This window comes from Hippoglossus stenolepis, chromosome 4, assembly GCF_022539355.2.
Source record: "Hippoglossus stenolepis isolate QCI-W04-F060 chromosome 4, HSTE1.2, whole genome shotgun sequence".
In the NCBI taxonomy this organism is placed as follows: domain Eukaryota; kingdom Metazoa; phylum Chordata; class Actinopteri; order Pleuronectiformes; family Pleuronectidae; genus Hippoglossus; species Hippoglossus stenolepis.
The window spans coordinates 9,055,615-9,077,220 of NC_061486.1; the positions used below are offsets into that span (position 1 = coordinate 9,055,615).

Consider the following 21,606-nt stretch of genomic DNA (forward strand, 5'->3'; position numbering starts at 1 on the left):
GCTAATGTCTGCACATTTTATCGGTTTTTTTGATAAATGCACAGTTTGAGTATGTTTTGTTTTTTGGAAACAGGCTTAAAAAAATAAAAAACTACCCTCCAAACTTTGGACGTGACAGACATGCCACGGACTTGTGTTTTAGTGATCGTTTAATTGATGATTGAGAGGGATCGATGTTTACCATGGATTTTAGTTTCACAGTCATCTCTCATCTTCGTATCTGTTAAAGAATGATAAAATATTCATGAAAGTGTAAAAGTAGATTGCATTGATTATGCCGCCATAGTTCACTTTGGTTGAGAAATAAAGAGCCTGCAGGCTGTAGCTACAGGATGTGGTCCAACATGACAACTGAAGCGGTCTGTGTGCGAGGCTGTCAGCATCCGACGATGACTCTCCATTGTGCACGAGAAGCCTCCGGTTCACAGTTCACTCGGAGACTTTGTCAATCACAGCAAAAAAAAGATTAGAAGATATCAAAGGTCGCCGTGTCAAACTCCTCATCCTGCCGTCATCCACGGGGGCTGATGGGAGAGCAAACCCCCGGGTTGATGTGAGGATAGGCTCTGGTTGTTCAGTGTTGATTTCATCGTAAGTCAGAGCTGTGTGGATTCTCTTTCAAGCGAGCGTGTGGAAACAGAGGAACAATCCTTTCATTAACACGGGGGCCATTTTTTTCCTCCCTCCCATATGAGCTAAATTATGAATGCGCCGTTATTTGTTCACTCCATGTTGGACTGAGTGATGTGTATTATTCATCTGCTCTGACAGGAGAGACAGCAGAGTAGGACACAGGCCCAGGAAAACATTAAATCAAGAGCCCAGTCTAACAAGGACATTGCCAGGGACTTGAGCGCTCATGCACATGCAAACACAACAATCGACTTTCCCTCAATACGCTTGTTTTCAACTTTCAGCAGGAAGATGCTTCACTCAAGAAAACACATCTGAATGTTTTTCAAGACAAATCTGTGTTTCTTTTGATTATAGCGGTTGCATGTCTGTGCTGCTGCTGCTGCTGCTGCTGCTCGTCGATCCTGTGCGTCTGATTTCCAGACAGACGGGGCTTCTGAAGCTAATTAGATTTCTTTGTGTTTTCATCCTAGTCCTGAGAGATGATTTCCGGCAGGCGCCGAGTGATGTGGTGGTGGCTGCTGGCGAGCCTGCCGTGTTAGAGTGTGTGCCTCCACGTGGTCACCCCGAACCCAGCGTGTCCTGGAAACGCAACAACGCCCGAGTCAGCGCCAAGGATGACCGCATCGCTGTGAGTTAAACAAAAACACTGATCAAGGACTCTCCAGTTTCCATTTTAAAATACTGAGCAAACACAAAGCTATTAAACTGGAAGGGCACTCAGTAGAATGCAAATTCCCGCCAAGGCCCAACAGCCCCTCTATGAAACCACATTTAAATTCACTATACAGCCAGATTTGTTTTGGAACTGCACCAATGAAATCAACTAAAATGCCTTTCACAATGTTGAATCAAGTAAAAAATGATTCCTCCATCCGCCCACTGATCTGGATGCCTACCAAAATGTTAGGGGTTCTTCTCTGATCCACACTGCAGCCCTCCACCACGTCTGATGCTAATCTGTCCAGAAACCCTCCAAACAAACGGGCAGGGGTCAAAACATAACCTCCTTGGCCGAGGCAGTGATGCTGGACCCTCAAGTTTGGCTCAGATTTACAAACTCATGTTGTTTGATTTATGTTAAACTCATGATAACTCACAGTATTTGTGTACAGGCTAGTTCTGGGTAAATCTTTAAATTTTGAGCCATTGCAGCTTTAAGTCAGTGTAAGGATCATTTTGGGATTTGGAAAAATATATTTTATTACAGTAAAGTAGAATTTATGTAGAATTAAAGCAGCAGGTCTGGTTATATTTGTCCTTCTTAATAAATACGATGAAAAGATGAAAGCCTACAATGAAACTGAAATCACGAGTAGATATTGTCTGTGTGTAGCCAAAGCCTGACTTAGCTTATTTTTCTGTGCCGCAGACCTCCATTAAATATACATTAGAGAGCTGCACTGTTAAAGTGGGTGACATGTTCCTTTTTTTAACACGAACACAACCACAGTGGTTTATTTTGAGCTGATCTCACATATCTAGGCTACTGTCCTGCTGCTGTAAATACTCTATAGCATGAATCCTCAGCTGGAAATAGACTCATTTAAGTCGCCTGTTTCTCTGGTGCCCGGCTGTTATTTAGCCTGTTAAAAAAAAAAACGTATTTGTTATCATTAAAAAAAAAACTGTTTTTATATTTCTCTCACTGAGCTCTTTAGACGTGACGGAAAAGCTTTGAGAGACGGAATAAAGCAAGTGTTGTTTTTCTTCTTTTCTTATCTTTTAATTGGGGAATCAGGAGTGTGAGAGGTTGGCCTCTAATTTTGGGTCCATACTTTATTGTTCTGTTCTTCATTATTTCGGGTCTACATGGCTAAACACTTGCTTAAAATTAATAGATTTTTCAGAATATCACTCCAGGACTTCTTTATAAACCCCTCAGCTTGTCTTCTGCAGCGCTGAAAAAAATGGCAGAGATTCAGATTTACAACGACAATGTCTGACTATCTTTCAACAGCTCATAATTAAATGTGGATCTGTTTTTCTATGGAGTGGAAAATATCTCTGTGTCACTTTTGTTCTCTCCTCTCATGTGTAAAATCAGGTCTCTAATGGTTTTTCACAGGCATCTTTTGAAACGTAGGAAACATCTGGTTTTATCATAGCGAATGAGCAGAAGATTCCAATATTGAAGTAAATTACAAGTACACTGATACTGCTATAAATGTATGTATAGTAGTTGTGTTCCAGCACTTTACAAAAGAACACATCAATGACTCATACGGTGCTTTGAAAGATGAAGGATTAATGATTTATAACAGTGCTAGAGGATCCAAATGTGGATACTTTTCTCCTGAAAGGGAACAGGATGATCAAATTGAGTCGTATCTGGCGTCTTCATCTGAAGTCTTATCTCTCGTGCTGTCACTTTGCTGCTTTTCAGATGCGCGGCGGCAAACTGATGATCTCTCACACCAGGAAGAGCGATGCCGGCATGTACGTCTGTGTGGGCACGAATATGGTCGGTGAGAGGGACAGCGATCCTGCGGAGCTGGTGGTGTACGGTGAGTTCCTGATGAATGTCGTGCAGTGAATGTTTTGTGCAGCGGTGTCTTTAAATGAGCATCAGCCTGGACAAACTTTCTCTCCTGCTGCAGAGCGGCCCGTGTTGGTACGAAGGCCGGTGAACCAGGTGGTGATGGAGGACGAGACGGTGGACTTCCTGTGCGAGGTCCACGGAGACCCCCCTCCCACCGTGCGATGGCGCAGAGAGGAGGGAGAGCTGCCCCGCGGGAGGTGAGCGCGTCGGACATGAGCTCAGACAAACAGACCGTAGGACTGGTGATGCACATACAGCAACTCATGAGGCTGCATGAGAAAAATACAGTTTTACCAGAGACAAGTCGTGAGTTGGATAATTCCAACATGTGACCCAGAAAACATATGTGGAGTAGCTGTTCATTAATTCATGTTCTGCTAATATGGATTCATAAATGGAAGAGACCAAAGAGGATTCATTAGTCGGCACAATCCTCCTGTGACCACTTTCATCCTATTTTCCATCTAAACTCAATATAATGTATATTTAGCTCAGCCTATTAAATAATTACATTTTTGTTCTCCAACATTATTCAACTATAAAACTTTACATTGTAAACTCAAATAGAACTAATCACTCATACATTACAGCCAAGAATTTATATAATTAATGTGGTTTACATTTGAAAATAGACAGAAGTTTATTTGAAAGTATAAGTTCACATAAAATTCACATATGAACTTTTAATGACTTAATAATTATTTTATGTTTTGCACAGCTGAGCATTACTCACAACAAATAATCTTCTGTGACTCAAGATATTTAGAAAACAACTCCTGGCATTTGGGTATTTCTCAATACTTTCCATACTTTTGCTGTTAACACCATCACACAGGGATTATGTTAAGCAGCTAACGTTTAGTTGTGACATTTTTGTTTGCAATGAACTTTTCTTGTCTTGTTATCTTTTATTTCTTTTGTCTTGTTTTCTTCTGTAGTGTATGAGTCCATTAAACCAATTTCATTATTGCATAGAAAAAGATTTTGTACCATACACTATGCACTGTGGTTATACTTGGTAATTCAAATGTATATTTTTTTAACAATAGTCTTTCCTAAATCCAGGGAGAAATCTGCCAATAGGCTAAAGTAATTTCAACTGTTTTGAGTAACAGTGGCAGTATCCGGCAGCGAGGACACAGTGTTCTACTCGTTTCAAGATAATGTCACCTGATTGAAAAAGAAAATAATCCTCGCAACAGGCTGATTGACGTGGAGAGAAATGATATTATCTTGAACCACTGGCAGATTTTCCCGACTTTGTGTAGATCAGTGTGGCCATTTATTTTCCTGCTATGCTTCTCTGTTAGATCTTTCATTATCTCCTTTTTTCTCATTCCCCAGGTTTGAAATCCACAACGGCAACAGCCTCCGTTTGTTCCACGTGAAGGAGCAGGACGAGGGCACCTACACCTGCACGTCTGAGAACAGCGTGGGCAAGACGGAGGCCTCGGCCATGCTGCAGGTCCACGGTAGGGAAACAAATCAATGCATATGGAAAACAAGCGTGCACGCACACATGACGACGCTGTCGTTCAAAAGGCCGGTGTTATTTCCTGTCCAGTGCTCTGTGTTTTTATATCAGTGCGTCTTTGTGAGTCGCCGCCCTGCGATGCTGCCAGGAGCTTATACTAACCCGTATGGATTATGCCATTTGACAGATGTTTGGTAGATGTGTGCTTTAACTCACTGCCAGAGAGCAGTCCCTGCATTAATAAGACATGACTCTCTCTCTCTCTCTCTCTCTCTTTCTGTCTCTTTATCTCCCTCCTCTCTCCACCTCGCTCTCTCTGCCCTTTTTTCGTTTCACTACACAACATGTGTGTGCATGTGTGTGTGTGTGTGTCTTGGTTTAAATTGTCTCAGATGACTTCATCCACTAATGCTTTTATCAGTGCAAATGAAATCCAAACTGAGCCGTTATCCATTCACTCTGTTTCTCCTTCTTCCCCTTTTTCTCCTTTCCTCGCTATTACCGGTTTTGTTTTGTAGCTCAGCGTTTCATCCATCTCATTAATTTTCCATCTCTCTCCATCATGTTTCAAACCCTATCATCATTCCAGTTGGCCCGTTCCGTAAGTTCACTCTCCATCTAATTCTCTGTTATTTATATCCTTTTTCTTCCCTGTATGGTATTCATTATGATTTTTGAAACAACGATCACTACCTAATGGTGTAAATAAGTTCCTCCATTAGTGTATATTAGTGTGTCGACATGCCTGTTGCTGCAGTCAAGGCATTAAGTAAGCCTCAGACATTGTGACTTAATGCACACCGGATTAAGGAACTCCTATCACACACACATGACACATCTGCCGAGTGTGTGAGGATGGTGTGACAACATGTAAATCCCTTTCTCGTGTGCAGCTGCAATCATTTAAAATGACTTTTAGTCACGATTCAGTAAAAGTCTTTGTCTTCACTTCTGCATGAGGACGTGGTTTGACCTCAGGTTACATCAGTGACCATTTAAACATTAAACCGGTATTGTGTTATTACACTGGTATTATTGTTATTTCTATTATTTCTACTATTAACCACTTTGATGGATATGTGATATTACATGCTGAGCTATTATATAGTGTTATTGTTAAAGGAGCACTCCGTCAATTCAGTATGCTCTCATTTCCCATAATGCAACTCCATACAGTTTTCTCTCCACTCACGTTAAACAACCACAACTTTCTTCCCTACATCTCACAGCTCCAGAGCTAAAGGAGACATTATGTTGAGAGGGCAGATTGCTATAAGTTATAGCTGTACTATCATTCATGTTTAAAATGAGTGGAGTGCCCCTTTAACTAACAGTACAACTACTCGTAATAATAGTAGTAGTAGTAGTGGTAGTAATGGTAGTAGTGGCAGTAGTGGTAGTAGTAGTAGTAGTTGCTGCTGCATCTCTTGCATTAACTGTACTGTAATAATACCATAACAGTATTTTTGCATCATTGGATATTTTGGGATTTTTATTTAAACAGGAACTTAAACTATGCTAGTTTCAGATCATTGTGTATTTGCCAAATCAGCTGTTGACAGCAGTAAGTTACTGTTCCACCATTATGTGCAGCATATGGTGACATTCTCTTCCTGCTCCTCAAACCAATCCTCGTAGGAGGAGAAAACTCATTTAGTTTACGGAAGGTGACTCAAATGAGACGTCAGGAAGTTTTATGCTCAGAGTGAACTCAAGCAGATGTTAAATTTGCAACACAGGAGCTAAACTAATCGAACACACCGACAGAAACTCCCTGACAGAAAAGAGAGTGAAGAGAAAATGAGCCTGGAATTAGAAGTTAAGACATTTTTTTGGGGGTATATTTGATTTATACATGAATTGTGCCTTTAGTTTTCTGAAGTTGTGTTAAGCTAGTTCAGTGTTGTTAGAAACTAATTTACCTTAATGCAGCAAATTCAAAAAAAGTTATCTTTTATCATGAAACACAGTAATTAAGTTCGCTGTATAATGTTCTCAAATCTCAGTGGACGTGTAACTACAGTGAGTTAAGACGAGAGGATGAAATATGGAGAAAATTTAGAACGTGCAGTTTTCTTAATTGTGTCATAAAACCATTAAAACAACCACAGATTCATGGGATTAGTCACGGACTGACTCTGAACTGGGGGTTCACTACTGCTGCATATAAACGGCAGCCCAGATTTATTTTCTGTTAAATATAAAACAAGTGATAACATCTACAATAACAGTGACTTAGACAAAGACTCCGACACGGAGACTGCAGCTCCCTTCACATTAGAGTGTTGAACAATCTGCTCTGATAGTAATCTGATCAAAAACAGCAGATAACCAGTAGCTCAGACACGAAGTCCACAGAGAATAATAATCCTTCACACTTCAGACAGGTTTTTTATCACATTGTCTCCAGTTGGGAGAGACATTTTAAAACATGGAGCTGGTTATGTTGATATTAAATGATCAGCTGTCAACACAGAAAATATCACATCATTAAAATTATAATACAAATGATACAAGGATAAGTAAAGTATCCAATAGGAGCCACGTGCAAGACACAGGCTCAATCTAGTGCTGAAACACAAGTGTGTGAGAATAACACAACACACAGCACAAACAGATTTGTTTAAAGACATTGCATCATTATGAAGTAAACAAAATTCGCAGAAACATCATCAAAACACTCTGATGTTGATGATAGTGTGAGACATCTTCAGTGTTTGGGAACACGCTCGCAGTGAGAACATTAAGACCGGACACAGATGACTCAGTTCTCTTGTGCATCGAGCCAAATGCGTGTTTGCATGCTCGTGTGAGTGTGTGTCTGTGAGTGTGTGTGTGTGTGTGTGGTGTGAGTGAGTATGAATCCAGGCTGAGGTAGGTCCTCATCTGACGGGAAGCGTGAGCCAATTATTGAGACGGGAGGTAGAAGGCAGTGGTCAATGTAAATCTGCCGAGGATGTGACCTGACCTGAGCTGGAGAGTGCCGGCTCTGCTCAGACCTTTTCCCCAAATAACAGAGTAAAAGTCATTAGAGCGGCGTTGCCTTCTGCCGCCATGATTTGTTTTTACAGAGGAGACAGAGACGATTTGGCTCATTAAAGATGAAAGGTGCGATGAGAGGGTAGAGATAGATCAAAACGCTCCGAAGGTTAAAGAGACGGCCCTTCAATCTCACTTGTTAGGAGCTGACGAACGCTTTATCTATTCAGACCAAGGTCAAAAACAAGTGCTGGATAGTAACTAAAGAAAGTATTGTACTTTAAGTTATAATATGTAATAATTCTTCAATAAAATGTCTAAAAAGCACTTGATCATGTTATATTTTGTTGACTTGTGAACTTACATCATCCAAAATATTTCCAACAATGTTCAAGACATTCTTACGTAGAGAAATCACCAAATTTTATCACGGTAACCGGACTTTTCATTTTAGTCATCAATTCGTCATATCGTAACCCCCAGGGCAAACAGCTAGCCAGCTATTTATTGGTCACTCGTAATGGATCACGATGATTCATTGTCGTTTGCTGCGTAACCTGATTAAAACTTTTATCCATTATCTCATCCGTGAACACAATTTGCACGAAGGCCGGTGAACCAGGTGGAGTCACGAGTCCCACAAGTTTTTTTCCTCTTTGAACATCTCTCATGGTTTAATGTAAGTAACTGTTCAAAGGCCTGAGATTAATCAATTAATTATTTGATAAGTAAAAGATATTATTTGATCTTTGAAAGTTATCATCTCAAGACCCCTTGAGGTTCACCGTGTGGTCTTTTGGAGGGATCCAACCCCCATGTTGGGAACCACTTGGCCATCACTAACACCAGTGCATCAATAATCTATGAGCAGTCTATGTGGCCTATATTTTTCACCGAGAGTCCCTTTTACTTTTGAAATTTGAAGGACATTTTGCTCATTGCACTTGAGTAGGATTTTCAATGCAGGACTTATACTTGTGATGGAGTATGTTGTACATAGTTATACTGGTAATTTCACTTAAGTAAAGGAAATTCCTTCCAAACCCTAAAGGTGTTGATCACACGTTTGAAAGAGTTTTCGTTCTTTGACTTGGTGGTGAGTGACACTTCTTATCCTCTTCCAGTTCCACCTCAGATTGCCTCGAAGCCCCGGGACCAGATTACCACCCAGGGGATGAGCGTCACCTTTCAATGCGGCACCACAGGAAACCCTCCACCTGCCATCTTCTGGCAGAAAGAGGGCAGCCAGGTAAGCGCCTGTAGAGGAGAACAATACATTCTCTAACGGAGAATACTGCAGCAGCAGAGACTTCCATTTCTCTTCAGGAAACACAGCACGAGTCCATATGAATAAATCTGCTTCCTAACAAGCCGTAGATGGGTTTTTTTTATCTGAGCTTACAGGGATTTAAAAAGAACCAAATACTGTATTTTTATCTTATCAATAAGCAGAGTTTTCACACCCTCTTCATTTTAAAAGGTGAGAATGATTCACAGCAACATGAGCAGTTTTTTCTGATTTTATCGTAACGTTTTTTTCCAAGTGGCCCACACTCTTCAACACACATATTTTTACAAGTTAAAATGGACGAGAGATGAACAAGAGAGTGCAGCACATTTGCATTTGGCTCAGCGATATGAGTAGATACAAATTGTTGGAAGGCGTTGCGTTAATGCGTTGGCGAGAAATGTTTCTCCAGCTTGTGCCCGGAGTGTAAGAGAACGGCAGAAGTAGAGGGGGGGTGGCAGGAAGTACACCAGGTGTAGAAACTGCGTCTTTAGGGCAAATCTGCAGACAAAGGGCCTCTTCCATATTGTACCCAACTATAAATACCCTGTTGCGCAACAGCAGCTGGGATCACTGAGTCGGAGGAGCGGCTTCAGATGTTTTTAGGAGCATGCCTGAAAGAAAACAGGAAGTTCAGCCGCAGATTTTGTGAATAAGCCTCGGTCTGCAGGATGGCGGAAGCATTCCTTGGCTGTTTGCGGAGCTTTTTGCTGTATTTGGCGGATTATCTGCAGCCCTATAACCTTGGTCCCTCCACCGACGTCTAAGCCTCTTAGAGGAATGAAATGGATGGCTGAATGGATTGATGTGCATCCCTTCCCCCCAAGTTCACATCCATCTCGCTTACAGAAAAACAGAATGGGAAAGCTGTGTGAGAGTGGGCATCATCCCAAAAAACACCAAAACAACACGTCTCTTCCAGTTTTGACCTGAGTTGTTGCTGTAAGAGCAGAGTGGGTCTGTCAGTCTACGCAGGTCCCAGGTCTGAAACCTCTCAACAACCACTGAGTGAACTGTCACTTTTTTTGTAGAGACAGTAATAGTTGGTGGGAAGGTTGATATTTTCTAGTTTTGAGTGAAATGTCTTGACAACAGCTGGATTGGTCATGAAACTTGGTTCACATTTACGTTTCAGTTGTCCAATACATTTGCAGGTGTAGTTTTTTAGCCAACTCATGTTTTTCTACATTGGTAACATCCAAATTAGTCAAAACCAATTTAAAAAATGTATTAGTTGTTCAGATTATTCAAGTAAATCATATGTTGCTCTCATCTTCTACAATTTCATAGACTGAATAATGAATAAAAAATGTTTTATTATTATTCTTCTAATTAAATATTCCTATTATTTTAGATACCTTTTATACACTTAATTGTTAAACCGAATAATTGAAAAGAATTACCGGATTAATTGTGACCAACCGGTAAATTGGTTGTTGGTCGTATGAATGATCTTTTGTGCTGTGTGTGTTTGTGCGTTTAGATGTTGTTGTTCCCTGGTCAGCCGCCGTCACAGTCCGGTCGTTACTCTGTGTCCATGAGCGGAGACCTGACCGTCACCGACGTCCACCCCGAGGACTCTGGTTTCTACATCTGCCAGGCCATCAGTGTCGCAGGAAGTGTGTTGACCAAGGCGCTGCTGGAGGTGGAAGGAGGTGAGTCTTCACAGTCTCGTTTCAACCCGGGGAAGGTTTAGTCTTTATTCTGTACCATCAACTAATGAGGGGAAAACATGAATTTCTTAGTAGGTGCACAGCATAAGACTAAAAAAAGAACACAATTAGAGACCCCATTTAGGAAGAACAATGAATTTCTTGTATAATGTTCTTTTTCAGCAGCGTCTTAATCCCAGATTTGAGCTTTTTTGTTTTGCTTTTCATGCAACCTACTTTATTCTGCCTACTGAGCATCTGAATATTTTCACCTTTTGCACTCTCCACCATCCAAAATATGTTTATTTTCTTTAGCTAATCAGGAGAGAGATGACACGCCTAACATATGCTTTCACTCCCCTCTAACCGCCAGGCCCTTCAGGTCGTGTACCGCCGATCATTCGCCAAGGTCCGGCCAATCAGACCGTATCTCGGGGTGCCACGGCGCAGCTGCACTGCCGTGTAATCGGAGGACCTTCAGTCAAGATTTCATGGGAGAAAGATGGAGAGAGACTTCAGGGAAATAAACCAAGACTGACCTTGATGGAGAATGGCACTTTGCAAATCGCAGGCATAATGGTGTGTGTGTGTGTGTGTGTGTATGTGGGGAGGGGGATTTGTCATTTATTCAAAGAGGCATTCAAAGAAGATGCTCTGAAAAGTGCTGAAAAAAATCTGATTGTGTGACTGATGGAGAAAAAAACAGTAAAGATTAGTGTAAAAACAGTTACTCTGACCTCCTTTTTACTTTCTCCCCAATCCACATGGCAACATATTTTTTTCACGTTCCCATTATAAATTCCGTTTCGGTTTGTAAAGTTAAGGTGAGTTTCAAAGAGCGATCTCTCCGAGGCAGTGCACATCTCTCCAGCAGAATTTTGTGCTCATACGCGGTGTAATTGTAATGTTAATGAAGGTGCCTGTTTGTAAATGCTAATGTGCTCCACTTTGATGGAAGAGCAGCCAGCAGCCCCTTTGTGCTATAACCCCACCTGGAGGTCAGCGGGTGCAAGCAGGGTGGCGTAAAAGTTGTGTCGTTTTTTCACGTTAATTGACGGGTGATAGATGATAATTAGTTTGTAGGCATATTAATCCAATAACCTTCCCGGACTTTGCTTATTTTCGCCTCCTCTCTCGTCCTCTTTCTCAGCAGTGGTGCACAGCAAAACTTGGAAGCATTAGGATTTGGTCCAGTGCACCACTGCGGCGGGGGAAATCTGCCATGCCAATGTGCTCAATGGAACAGAAGACATGCATTAGTGTGGCATCAAGGGGATGACAAGGATGGGGGGTGGGGGGGACAGGGGAAATGGAGATGACGAGTGAGGGACTAAAAATATTTACCCTGCTGATGCCCTTAACCCGCCATCAATATTTGAGCAGTCGTCGGAGTCATTTAAGGAAATTCACCTGTCCACACACTGCGCTGTCAGTCAGCCAGAGGTCAACACTGCGGAGGATGATCTCATATGGTCTGATGATAGCTCGAGCAGACTGGCTCTTATCCAGGACAAGGCTGTGCACCACGAGTGGCAGTGAAGCACGCAGGCGTATACGGTTCATAATATAAACAGGAGAGTGTGGTGCAGTGTCCTCTGGTTTGTTGAAGGGAAGCTTTAAGAGCTGCACGGGCTGATATGATGATTTCTACTCGTAATTTTAAGAACGGCGGTAAATAGGTAATTTGCTTAAAGCTGCTATACTGAATTTTGTTGTGTCAGGAATATAAATAATGACTGCGTATGCAAAGGTTCACAGTCATAAGGTCAAACTCACAGAGAATTATCACCTGACTCTGCGATTCCTCTCACCTGTATGAAGCATTTCTATAATATAGAGTAATTCATTCCAAGACGTCTTTGCAATTTCCCTACAATTGCTACGTAAATACATATTTCCCAGTGATTAATTCGTTTAATATACTAGTGCAACAGGTCAGCTGAGAATGCAAAATATGAAATTTGTCCTTAGGCACGCAAACACGTCAACTTAGGAAAATGAAGTTTCCAGCAATAAATTAGTTAATAAATGAAATAATTTAGGCTTTGAATTTAGCTTTTTTTGGGGGGGGGGGGGATTCTTGTTTTCCCATTAATTGGTACAAAAAGTCAAATAGTACATCTTCAGTACTTCCACAAGTACTTTAAACTGCACTTAGATATCCTTGGATCATTTATTCTATAATTTTATTTAATATTCCTCCAAATTAATCTTGTGATTATAGCATTTCTGAGGTGTAGTAGACTACTTCAGAAATGTGTTTACATACACTATTAAAACTCAAATCAATATTCTGTAAAAACTTTCTCAAAGACACTCTTGACCTTAAACTTGTTTTCAGTCATCTACACAGCTCCAAAACATCCCTCAAAAATGTTAAACTCCCAAAATGTTGTCTGCAGGACACGGACTCTGGGTCGTACATGTGCGTAGTGTCCAGCGCCACGGGGGAGACGAGCTGGAGTGGGATGTTGACCATCAGAGGTACTGACACTAAAACTCTCCGAACTCTGTCTCTCTCTCTTACACTTCACATTCCATCACCATCACAAAACAAAAATCTATTCCCAGGTTCAACGCTGGTCCATTGTTGCATGGTCCTAACCCTCTAACACTTCTGTTTTCCTGTTTGTGGAACAGAAGATGGAGTTTCTTCAGTGTCCAGAGTTTCTGAGTTCATCCAGCTTCCGGGACCTCCACAGAAGCCTGTGGTGACGGAGGTGACCAAAAACACCGTCACCCTCACCTGGCAGTCCAACCCTCATGAAGGCGGGGCCGCTGTCACCTCCTACGTGATCGAAGCTTTCAGGTATGACAGACGTGCACACAGTGGGCCATTTGTTAGGACGCCTAGGAAACGTTAATCCTCATCGTCATCATGATTTAATTTAAACTGGGAAAATTGTTTGCTGGTTCTAAAGGGCTCTCATTCCTGCGTCATTGTCCTGCATGCACAGTAAGGTTTATTCCTGTGTGGGGGTTTTCAAAATAACTAAGCACGGACGGATTTTGGGAGTGAATCCCCAGATGATTAACTTTTGGAGCTGATCGGTCTGGGGTCGGGGCTGCGGGGGACTACACCCATTAAGTAGAGGACAGTACCAGTGCTGGTTGCGTGAACATGCAAAGCGAAAGTGGAATCTACTGAGTTTATGCCGAATCCTACCTGCCTGCTGAGGACAGTGAAACCATGATATGTTAATACTTCTCACGCTGCTGCTGATGGTCAATGTGACTGCGACAGATGGTCAGTGTGTTTGTGACGGAGAGAGCGAGGGAGAGAGCGCTGTCCTTCTGTTCTTTTCAATGCCATTCAGTTTCAACTTTTATAAATAAATTGTGGATCCCTCACACAAATTCTCTATCTGCACTTGCAGCACTGTCTCTCATAGGGGATGGGGGGGGTGGCCCCTCATCTTCCTGCAAATTGCTCACAACAGACACATCAATATCATGGATCTAATGTGTTGGTACTTCTAAAAACTACTGTGTGAGATGAAAATGAGCACAGACAGCCTCTACTTAACTTCCCACCCTCTCACTGTCTGTATCCACACTCTCTCTGTTTCCATTTGTTAGTATTCAGACTGTTCCCTGATAATGAAGTCTTCTTCATTTAGAGTCATTAGTTTGGAAATGACTCATCTGCGCCTGAGGGACAAACAGCTCTGTTAAGTGACGTCCCGAAGTGAATCCCTAACACTCGCTGCATCAGTATTTAGCCGCGGCGTCCCGAGGAGAGCCGCGGCCGCTCTAACGACCAACCAGAGGCCTCAGCGAGACCGACAGCGAGTGAAAGAGAAGACAATTACTGCAGTGGTCAGCTCGGCAGCTCTGTCCTGTCCTGGGGCAATGGAAGGAGGGGAGCAGCCCGGTTTGGAGAGTTCACTCATTACAGAAGCAGGAGAGAAGGGTACAGAGCAAGTGTAGAGACACAAACACACACACAAAAGTTCTGGCTCTGTGTGGAGAGAAAGCTCAGAGCTGGAGGCTTACATGCACAGCTGATGACGAAGATCCACTCGCTGCTGCACGCTCCACCACCAACAAATTGCTCGCAAATATTTGTTTTCAGGCATCAGCACCGAGAAAGACAGAAAGTTCAGACCGAAATTTCCCCTGTTCTAGTATCCTCTCTTGTATACAGTACATAATAATACTTATGTCTGTTTTGATATAAAAAGGGATGAAATCGTAATGGAGGATTTTATGCTAAATGGGTCACTGTGGCTTCCACTCGGAACCCATTCGAAGCTTTTAAAAAAGCAGGATGAATCCATTTAAATGGCAAAAGTGTTTCTCCGAAGAACACTTGGGGAGGGAGTGTGTGAGAGGGAGAAAACATTGATGATAGAAAAATGCTGTAATTACCTCTTCATTTTCTCCTTCACAGAGTTTAGCAAAATGTTCAGTCGTGCTCTCGGTGTTTGATGGCCCTCGCTCCTGCTCGGCATCAGGCGGTAGTATCCTCGCTGGACTCGTTCGGAAGCAGTCGTTTTAATGTCTGCTGCAGTAAAAAGAGGGAATAAAAATGTGTCATTGTTTATGTCCACAAACTAGGACGGGCCAGGCGTTTGTAGATGCACAACTAACGAGTGGCGTATATTTATTCATTCGTTTAATCGTGACTGCTAAGAGACAGGGTTTTGTTTTGTAATCTTGAATGAAGGAGTTGACTGATATTTTTGGTTCACTTTCCTGCTGATAATTAGATGAACCAACCAACCAATGAGTGAAAACATAACCTCCTCGGTGGAAGTAACGACATATTTTCGTGTGTCCTTGGGTAAAATGTCCCTTTTTTCCTCTGCAGCCAATCAGTGGGCAGCACCTGGCAAACGGTGGCGGACCACGTGAGGCAGGAGAGGCACACGGTGGTCGGACTCTTCCCCAACACAGTTTATCTCTTCATCGTCCGAGCTGTCAACTCCTATGGCCTCAGTGACCCCAGCCCGATCTCTGAGCCTGTCAGGACGCAGGGTGAGTTACAGGGGCAGAAAATGATTTTGTTTTATAATATAAATCAGACAGTGGAGTCTTTATAAGAAGGAAATAACACTTACTGCTTTCCCTGTGTAGTCTAAAAACGTTTTGTGACACTCCTCTACCCTGACCACTTCATCAGAAAGCTTTCTTTAGTTTGTTTTCCCAATGAGCTTAAATTCAGCTGTATCAGCCTTGACTGCACAGTGGATTTCTTTGTTGTTTCAGATGGGAGTCCCACAGAACAGGGCGTGGACCACAGACAGGTGCAGAGAGATTTAGGAGAGGTGTCTGTCTACCTGCAGAAGCCTGTGGTTCTCTCTCCTGCCAGCACCAGGATTCATTGGACTGTGAGTTGAATACTTGGCTGTCGAAGAGTATACTTTTCAAAGTTGGCCCGCAGTGTGTGGAGGACACGCTAATCTCCAAACATTAACTTCAAAAACTCCTCCAAACGTGACTTGACACAAACAGATTAACTTGAGGTGCAAAGTACGGCGAGTTCCCCGACTTTGATTACTGACGTGAATGTGAAATGTGTATGTTCTTTGTGTCTTGCCAACATTTATCAGGTCGCCCGCCAGTCTCGGTACGTTCAGGGTTACCGAATATTTTACCGGACTATCGGCAACTCCTGGTTGGTCCAGGATGTGGAGGCCACCTCTGACAACAGTGCCATCTTAGTGGATCTACAGAGCAGCTCCGAGTATGAGGTCAAGATCCGCCCTTACTTCAATGAGCTGCAGGGTCATGACAGCCTCATGGTTCTGCTGCGTACACCCGAGGAGGGTAAGAAATATTATTTAGTTACTTTACCAATAGCTCACAACTATTATCCTTTGGGAATTAAGAACTCAACCTAACATTTCATGGTTTTTCATGTTCTGTTGTAATTTAATGAAATTAAATCTAAACAGACAAAAAAAGTGGGTAACACCTAAATTTGTGGGTCCATAATCTCCAAATATCTTCCTTTCTAATAATAGTGAAATAAATGAATATTCATTAAGGAATACATTTGACTTTTATAAATTTCTCTGAATTAAGTACCAAATCCCATAATTCATCCTGAAAAAAACGATTTGGAAATTACGAACCTGTAAAGAATTATCCTAACACTGAAATCTACTGATAATGATAATACAAATCAACCTGTTCTTTGTCTGTCTGCAGTGGTAAGTGCTCCTCCACAGGGTGTATCAGTGGTGCAGCTCACCAACAGCTCCAGTATCAGTGTATCCTGGGAGCCTCCGCCTCATAATATTCAGAGTGGCATCATTCGGGAGTACAAGGTGAGATTATAGCTATCGGAGCATAACTACACCTGAGACTACACCAGGCTGTCTGCTTTCTTATCTGGTGTTTATTACTTCCTTTAAAACCAGTGATGCAGCTGAAAAAACATTGTCTATTTAATCCACAATCTTTGTATTTCGACACAGTCGTTACTCAGCGCTGCTCAAATAAGTTGTTTTGCTACTTGATAAACAATGTTTTTTATTAACAGTTCATAATTACTCATTACTCATTATCTGCTGCCAGTGCATGTGCATGTGTACAAAAGAGACTGAATATAACTGAACACTGACTGTCCCCGTCATCTGTGAAAAAAACTCTCGGCTCTGATTATCTGTCTCTTAGCATAAGCACAACACTGATTACTAATCATCAGGCTGCTATGGGAAGAAGAAAACACAGTGAAATGGAACATGCAGTTCTATTGTTTTGATTTATTCTTCCCATCTGTGTCTGCATGTTGAAAGTTACAAGAAAAAACGGCACAAGTCTGATCACGAAAATCCAGATTCTCTTGTATGTGGCGGCTTGTCAGCCGAAGGCGAGGATCACACTTAATCCACTTAAACATTCAATTTGCTGAGAACTGCACACAGTATTTTGTGAAAGCCTTTAGAGGCTTACATGTGAAAAATGTAAGTATTACAGGTATTACCGGATAAATGCAGCTCTCTGTTTTTGATCAAATAAAAAACTTCACAAAAGATTAATTTACAAAGTTTACTCACTGTCACTTGTACCACTGCTGAAAAGAAACTAATATGTACTCAGGAACTGAACTGAACAACTGAGATGTTCGCTTAATGCTCCTCTTTTCTTCTTCTCCCATACACTGTATTTTAAAGTGAAATGTTCTACTTTTTACATGCACCCTTATATTCACAACTATAGTTACTATAAATGGTTTGTATTTATATAGCGCTTTTCTAGTCTTGATGACCACCTATAGTAGCCTTGTTGATACAAAATTCCAAAACAAAACATGTAGTCATTTTATAAAATTTGACGGATTCATTTTTGTTGATTGACTCATCAAATATACAGAGAAGTTAAAGTTAGCTCCACCTTGAAATATGTACTGCAAACATTCTGCATGAGGACTTTAATACTTTACAATTATTTAGCTGTTAATGTTGTACATTTAAAATTAGACTGTAATATTCTCTGACACATTTGCTGCTATAGCTTTATCCTGGTATAACCATTACGTTGAAATAATGAATGTACGAATATACTTTTAATAGTTACTTATGTGTAAATGGCATTACTGAGTGACCCCTACTGTTACAATGTAGTACATATACAAATATATATATATATATATATCTTCTGTTGCGCTGCATGATCCACTCAATAATTGACAGCACGAAACAGATCTTTTAATTTATTTATCAAGAAAACAAACAAATGAGCTGAATCTTTTCAACTTTAAAAACAAGACTTTCAGCTCTGTAAACATATTATTTTTATCTCTGACATCATATGAATATTAATTACGTGGGATTGCTTTGATGTGAGTAAAACGATACAAAATCATTTACAATATACTTTAGAAATCTGAACGTTTGTTCCAATGCAGAGTTTTTGAACATAAATCCAACATGCATAAACATTCATGGGAGAAACACTGTGAGAAGCTGCGATGCCTAAAGGCACGAAACTGTATATTTGCAACATCAGGATTTTAAATCTGGCTCTAAGCTGTCACTGCATTGACATCCCTTTCTCTTTCATCTCTGCTGTATGTTTGCTCCAGACGTGTTCTACCAGACGAAGCTTCAACGTCAAAAAAATGAAAAGCACCCAGTCTATAAGAACAGACCACATCTTATCCCAGGGTGTGCAGGATAATGTCTTTACCTGTCATTAAAACCCTTTATATCTGCTCTCCATTAGGTCTGGTGTCTGGGCAGGGGCGTGGATGAGGAGAACCAGATCAACCGCACAGTGGACGGAGCGGTTCTGTCCATCCTGCTGACGGGCCTGCTGCCCAACGTCCGCTACTCGGTCACGGTGGCTGCTGTCACCAGCCCGGGTGTGGGCGCTCAAAGCCCGCCTGTCAGCCTGCTTCTCAGTGAGTCACTGAAACTGTTACAGCTGCTACACAGATGTGCTCTCACGGACAGTACCTGTGTGTGAATGTGCTGCGTGAACGGGTTTACAACCGAGGTGTCGTCAGCATAATGTTTGTGAGTGTGGAGATGTGTTAACCGAGGATTCAGATGGGATAATAAATAGCATTTGGATTCATCAGCCTCTATATCTCTGCCCTTATCTTTAAGGCATATTATTACATTTTGGGAAATAGGCTTTTTTCTTTTTTGCAAGAGCTACATGGGAGCTCGGTACCACTCCCATGTCTAGCTAAATCTAGCCACCAATTTGCTTAGCTTAGCATAAAGCCTGGAGACAAAGGGGGGACAGTTAGCCTGGCTCTGTCTAAAGGAAACAAAATAAGCCACCTCTAATGCTCTAAAGCTATTATTTGTTGTCCGCACAGAAACCAAAGTATAAAACTATAATTTGTGGTTCTAAGAGGGGGTTATCCACTGGTTTGTGTTGACACGACTCCCAGCTGATGTGTAACTTCTTGTTCAGACAGAGCACTAAGGCAGAGCTCCAGGTAAAAGACTAAATGTACAGTCATGTTTATTATATAATGAACACATAGCTGCATTAAGGTACATAGAGTTGCATAAACTTTTCAACTTTCAAATGCTCCCTTTAATTCTTATCTCATCTAACTCCATCTAAAAGATATGGGATGACATAGAAACACCTAGATGCTTTGTCTCTTTGTATCATTTGGCTGCACTGACTTGTCCATCTTTCTTCCAGCTGTCCCACTGGACAAGACTTCGACGCCTGTGAAGAAAGATGGCAGTCTCACCATATCAGAGCAGATCACAAGCGTAGTGCGCCAGCCGGCCTTCATCGCAGGACTGGGCGTGGCTGCGTGGTTGGCGCTGACGGGCTTCAGTGGTTGGCTGTACTGTCGCCACCGCAGGAGGAAGCAGCTGGGACACTACACCACATCCTTCGCATACACACCAGCAGGTGAGTGGGGGGGGAAGCTTTTACTTTGAATGGAAAGTTGAATTTCTTTTGTTTCTTTTTGAGATTATCAGCTCTGTCATATCAGGACTGCTCCTTAAAGAATGATCTGTAGAAAGAAGTAGTAAAGATTAAAATGATATGACCCAGAAGGATTTTCAGCGACCTTCACATCTTTAAAGAGAGAAGTTAATCTTCAGCTGTTGTAGAGTGAGCCATCAGATTTTATTTTCAACTAGTGACAGAGACAAACTTCGTAATAGACCACTGGGGATTTCTCCTGCAGTGATGAATGTTTTATAAATTTAGTATTTTGCAAAGCAGAGGCGGCACTTTCATCACATATTCGGTTAATTAAAATGAATTTATCCCCATAGGCCAGTTTCCATGGCAGGAGGGAAGGAAAACACTGATATCACACTGAAGCATATGTAACCAGTAAACACTATATACTGTTTATTCTAAAATATGTGCTCTGGCACATAAACACAGCAACTGTTTTCTGACTTTAAGAGACGAATTATTCATGTTCAGAAATACTAGATGTGCAGTCCAAGGCCTTAAGAAACACACGTGAAAGTAGATTCTCCCATAAATATTTCATATATTTGATACCATACTTATGACTGTATTATTTCACATTGTAGTATAGATTTTACTATCACCATAATATAAATGTTATTGATCTCGAGATACAGTAGTAGAAGCACAGAAACGTCTCTGTTTAATCATCTGCATTTTTATTTATTGCAGGCGCGTTGTGTAATATTGATTACAATCTGCACTCTTCTGTGGGATAACCTGTTAATTTGGAAAGGAGCGTTATTCGATACAAGATTTATTTGTCTTCCCGAGAATCCTTTTAAAACAGCGTAGAGAAAAACATTTTCTTATTTCCTGCTGTAAGACACGATTTATGACTAAATTATTTTTCACTTCTTTCCAGTTGGCTTTGCTCACAGTGAAGGTTCTGGAATCATAAACGGAGGGTAAACTGAAGATCATGATTTGATAGAAACAAAATTTACGACTGTGTGGTTTATGTAAAAAAGAAAATATAGATACATCTCATCTCTCTTTCCAGGCCTGGCTTGCTGGGATCAAACATGGGTAACTACCCGTGGCTGTCAGACTCTTGGCCGACTCCGAACCTCACTCACAACAGCAAGGACTCAGTGAACTGCTGCTCTGGCAAACTGGACTCAGATAGATATTATAACAGTAAGAACTTCCCTGGCTGCGTTTTGGGGATTTAGAATAGAATACGTTTGGATTTTAGAATACTTAATAGATGACCATAACTAATGTAACACAGTCCTTTGCTGTTCAGCAGTTGGTATCGCGAACTACCCGAACCAGTCAGAGAAACTCAGCACGGCGTCCAACGACAGTCCCATCTACAGCACCATCAACACAGCTGCTGAGGACGACCTGCTGGCCTATTATGACACCTACTCCAGCACAACCTACAACCAGGGGCCAGACCCATACAGCAGCAACACAGGGCTGTCAAACAGTGGACTCGTGGGTCTGGGTCTGGGTCTGGGGCAGGACCTGGACCAGTGGACCATCCAGTCTGGAGAGTCTGGGTCTGAGTATGCCAAGCTCCAGTACACCAAGAAAAGCAACGGTAAGTGTTTTCTGCCTCTACGATACATTTTAATTTCATAAATCAGGGAAGATGCATATGTAAACCACAGACTAA

At 41.7% G+C, this 21,606-nt stretch overlaps 1 protein-coding gene across 6 annotated transcripts in view; it reads left to right on the forward strand.

The window, feature by feature from the left end:
- Positions 1 to 21,606, forward strand: part of LOC118106604 (roundabout homolog 2) — a 45,953-nt gene that overhangs the window by 19,392 nt on the left and 4,955 nt on the right. For 2 of the 6 annotated variants that reach the window (XM_035155289.2, XM_035155294.2), the window contains exons 3-21: positions 1,107 to 1,264; positions 3,020 to 3,140; positions 3,234 to 3,372; positions 4,520 to 4,647; positions 5,239 to 5,250; positions 8,753 to 8,877; positions 10,400 to 10,571; positions 10,942 to 11,147; positions 12,971 to 13,052; positions 13,209 to 13,377; positions 15,382 to 15,548; positions 15,780 to 15,901; positions 16,124 to 16,340; positions 16,725 to 16,843; positions 18,744 to 18,921; positions 19,686 to 19,904; positions 20,848 to 20,890; positions 20,986 to 21,122; positions 21,217 to 21,531. In XM_035155289.2, coding sequence (XP_035011180.1) covers positions 1,107 to 1,264; positions 3,020 to 3,140; positions 3,234 to 3,372; positions 4,520 to 4,647; positions 5,239 to 5,250; positions 8,753 to 8,877; positions 10,400 to 10,571; positions 10,942 to 11,147; positions 12,971 to 13,052; positions 13,209 to 13,377; positions 15,382 to 15,548; positions 15,780 to 15,901; positions 16,124 to 16,340; positions 16,725 to 16,843; positions 18,744 to 18,921; positions 19,686 to 19,904; positions 20,848 to 20,890; positions 20,986 to 21,122; positions 21,217 to 21,531 — 2,829 coding nt within the window. The remainder of the gene's footprint in view (positions 1 to 1,106; positions 1,265 to 3,019; positions 3,141 to 3,233; positions 3,373 to 4,519; positions 4,648 to 5,238; positions 5,251 to 8,752; positions 8,878 to 10,399; positions 10,572 to 10,941; positions 11,148 to 12,970; positions 13,053 to 13,208; positions 13,378 to 15,381; positions 15,549 to 15,779; positions 15,902 to 16,123; positions 16,341 to 16,724; positions 16,844 to 18,743; positions 18,922 to 19,685; positions 19,905 to 20,847; positions 20,891 to 20,985; positions 21,123 to 21,216; positions 21,532 to 21,606) is intronic. The other 4 variants (XM_035155291.2, XM_035155292.2, XM_035155290.2 and 1 more) reach the window with 4 other exon arrangements.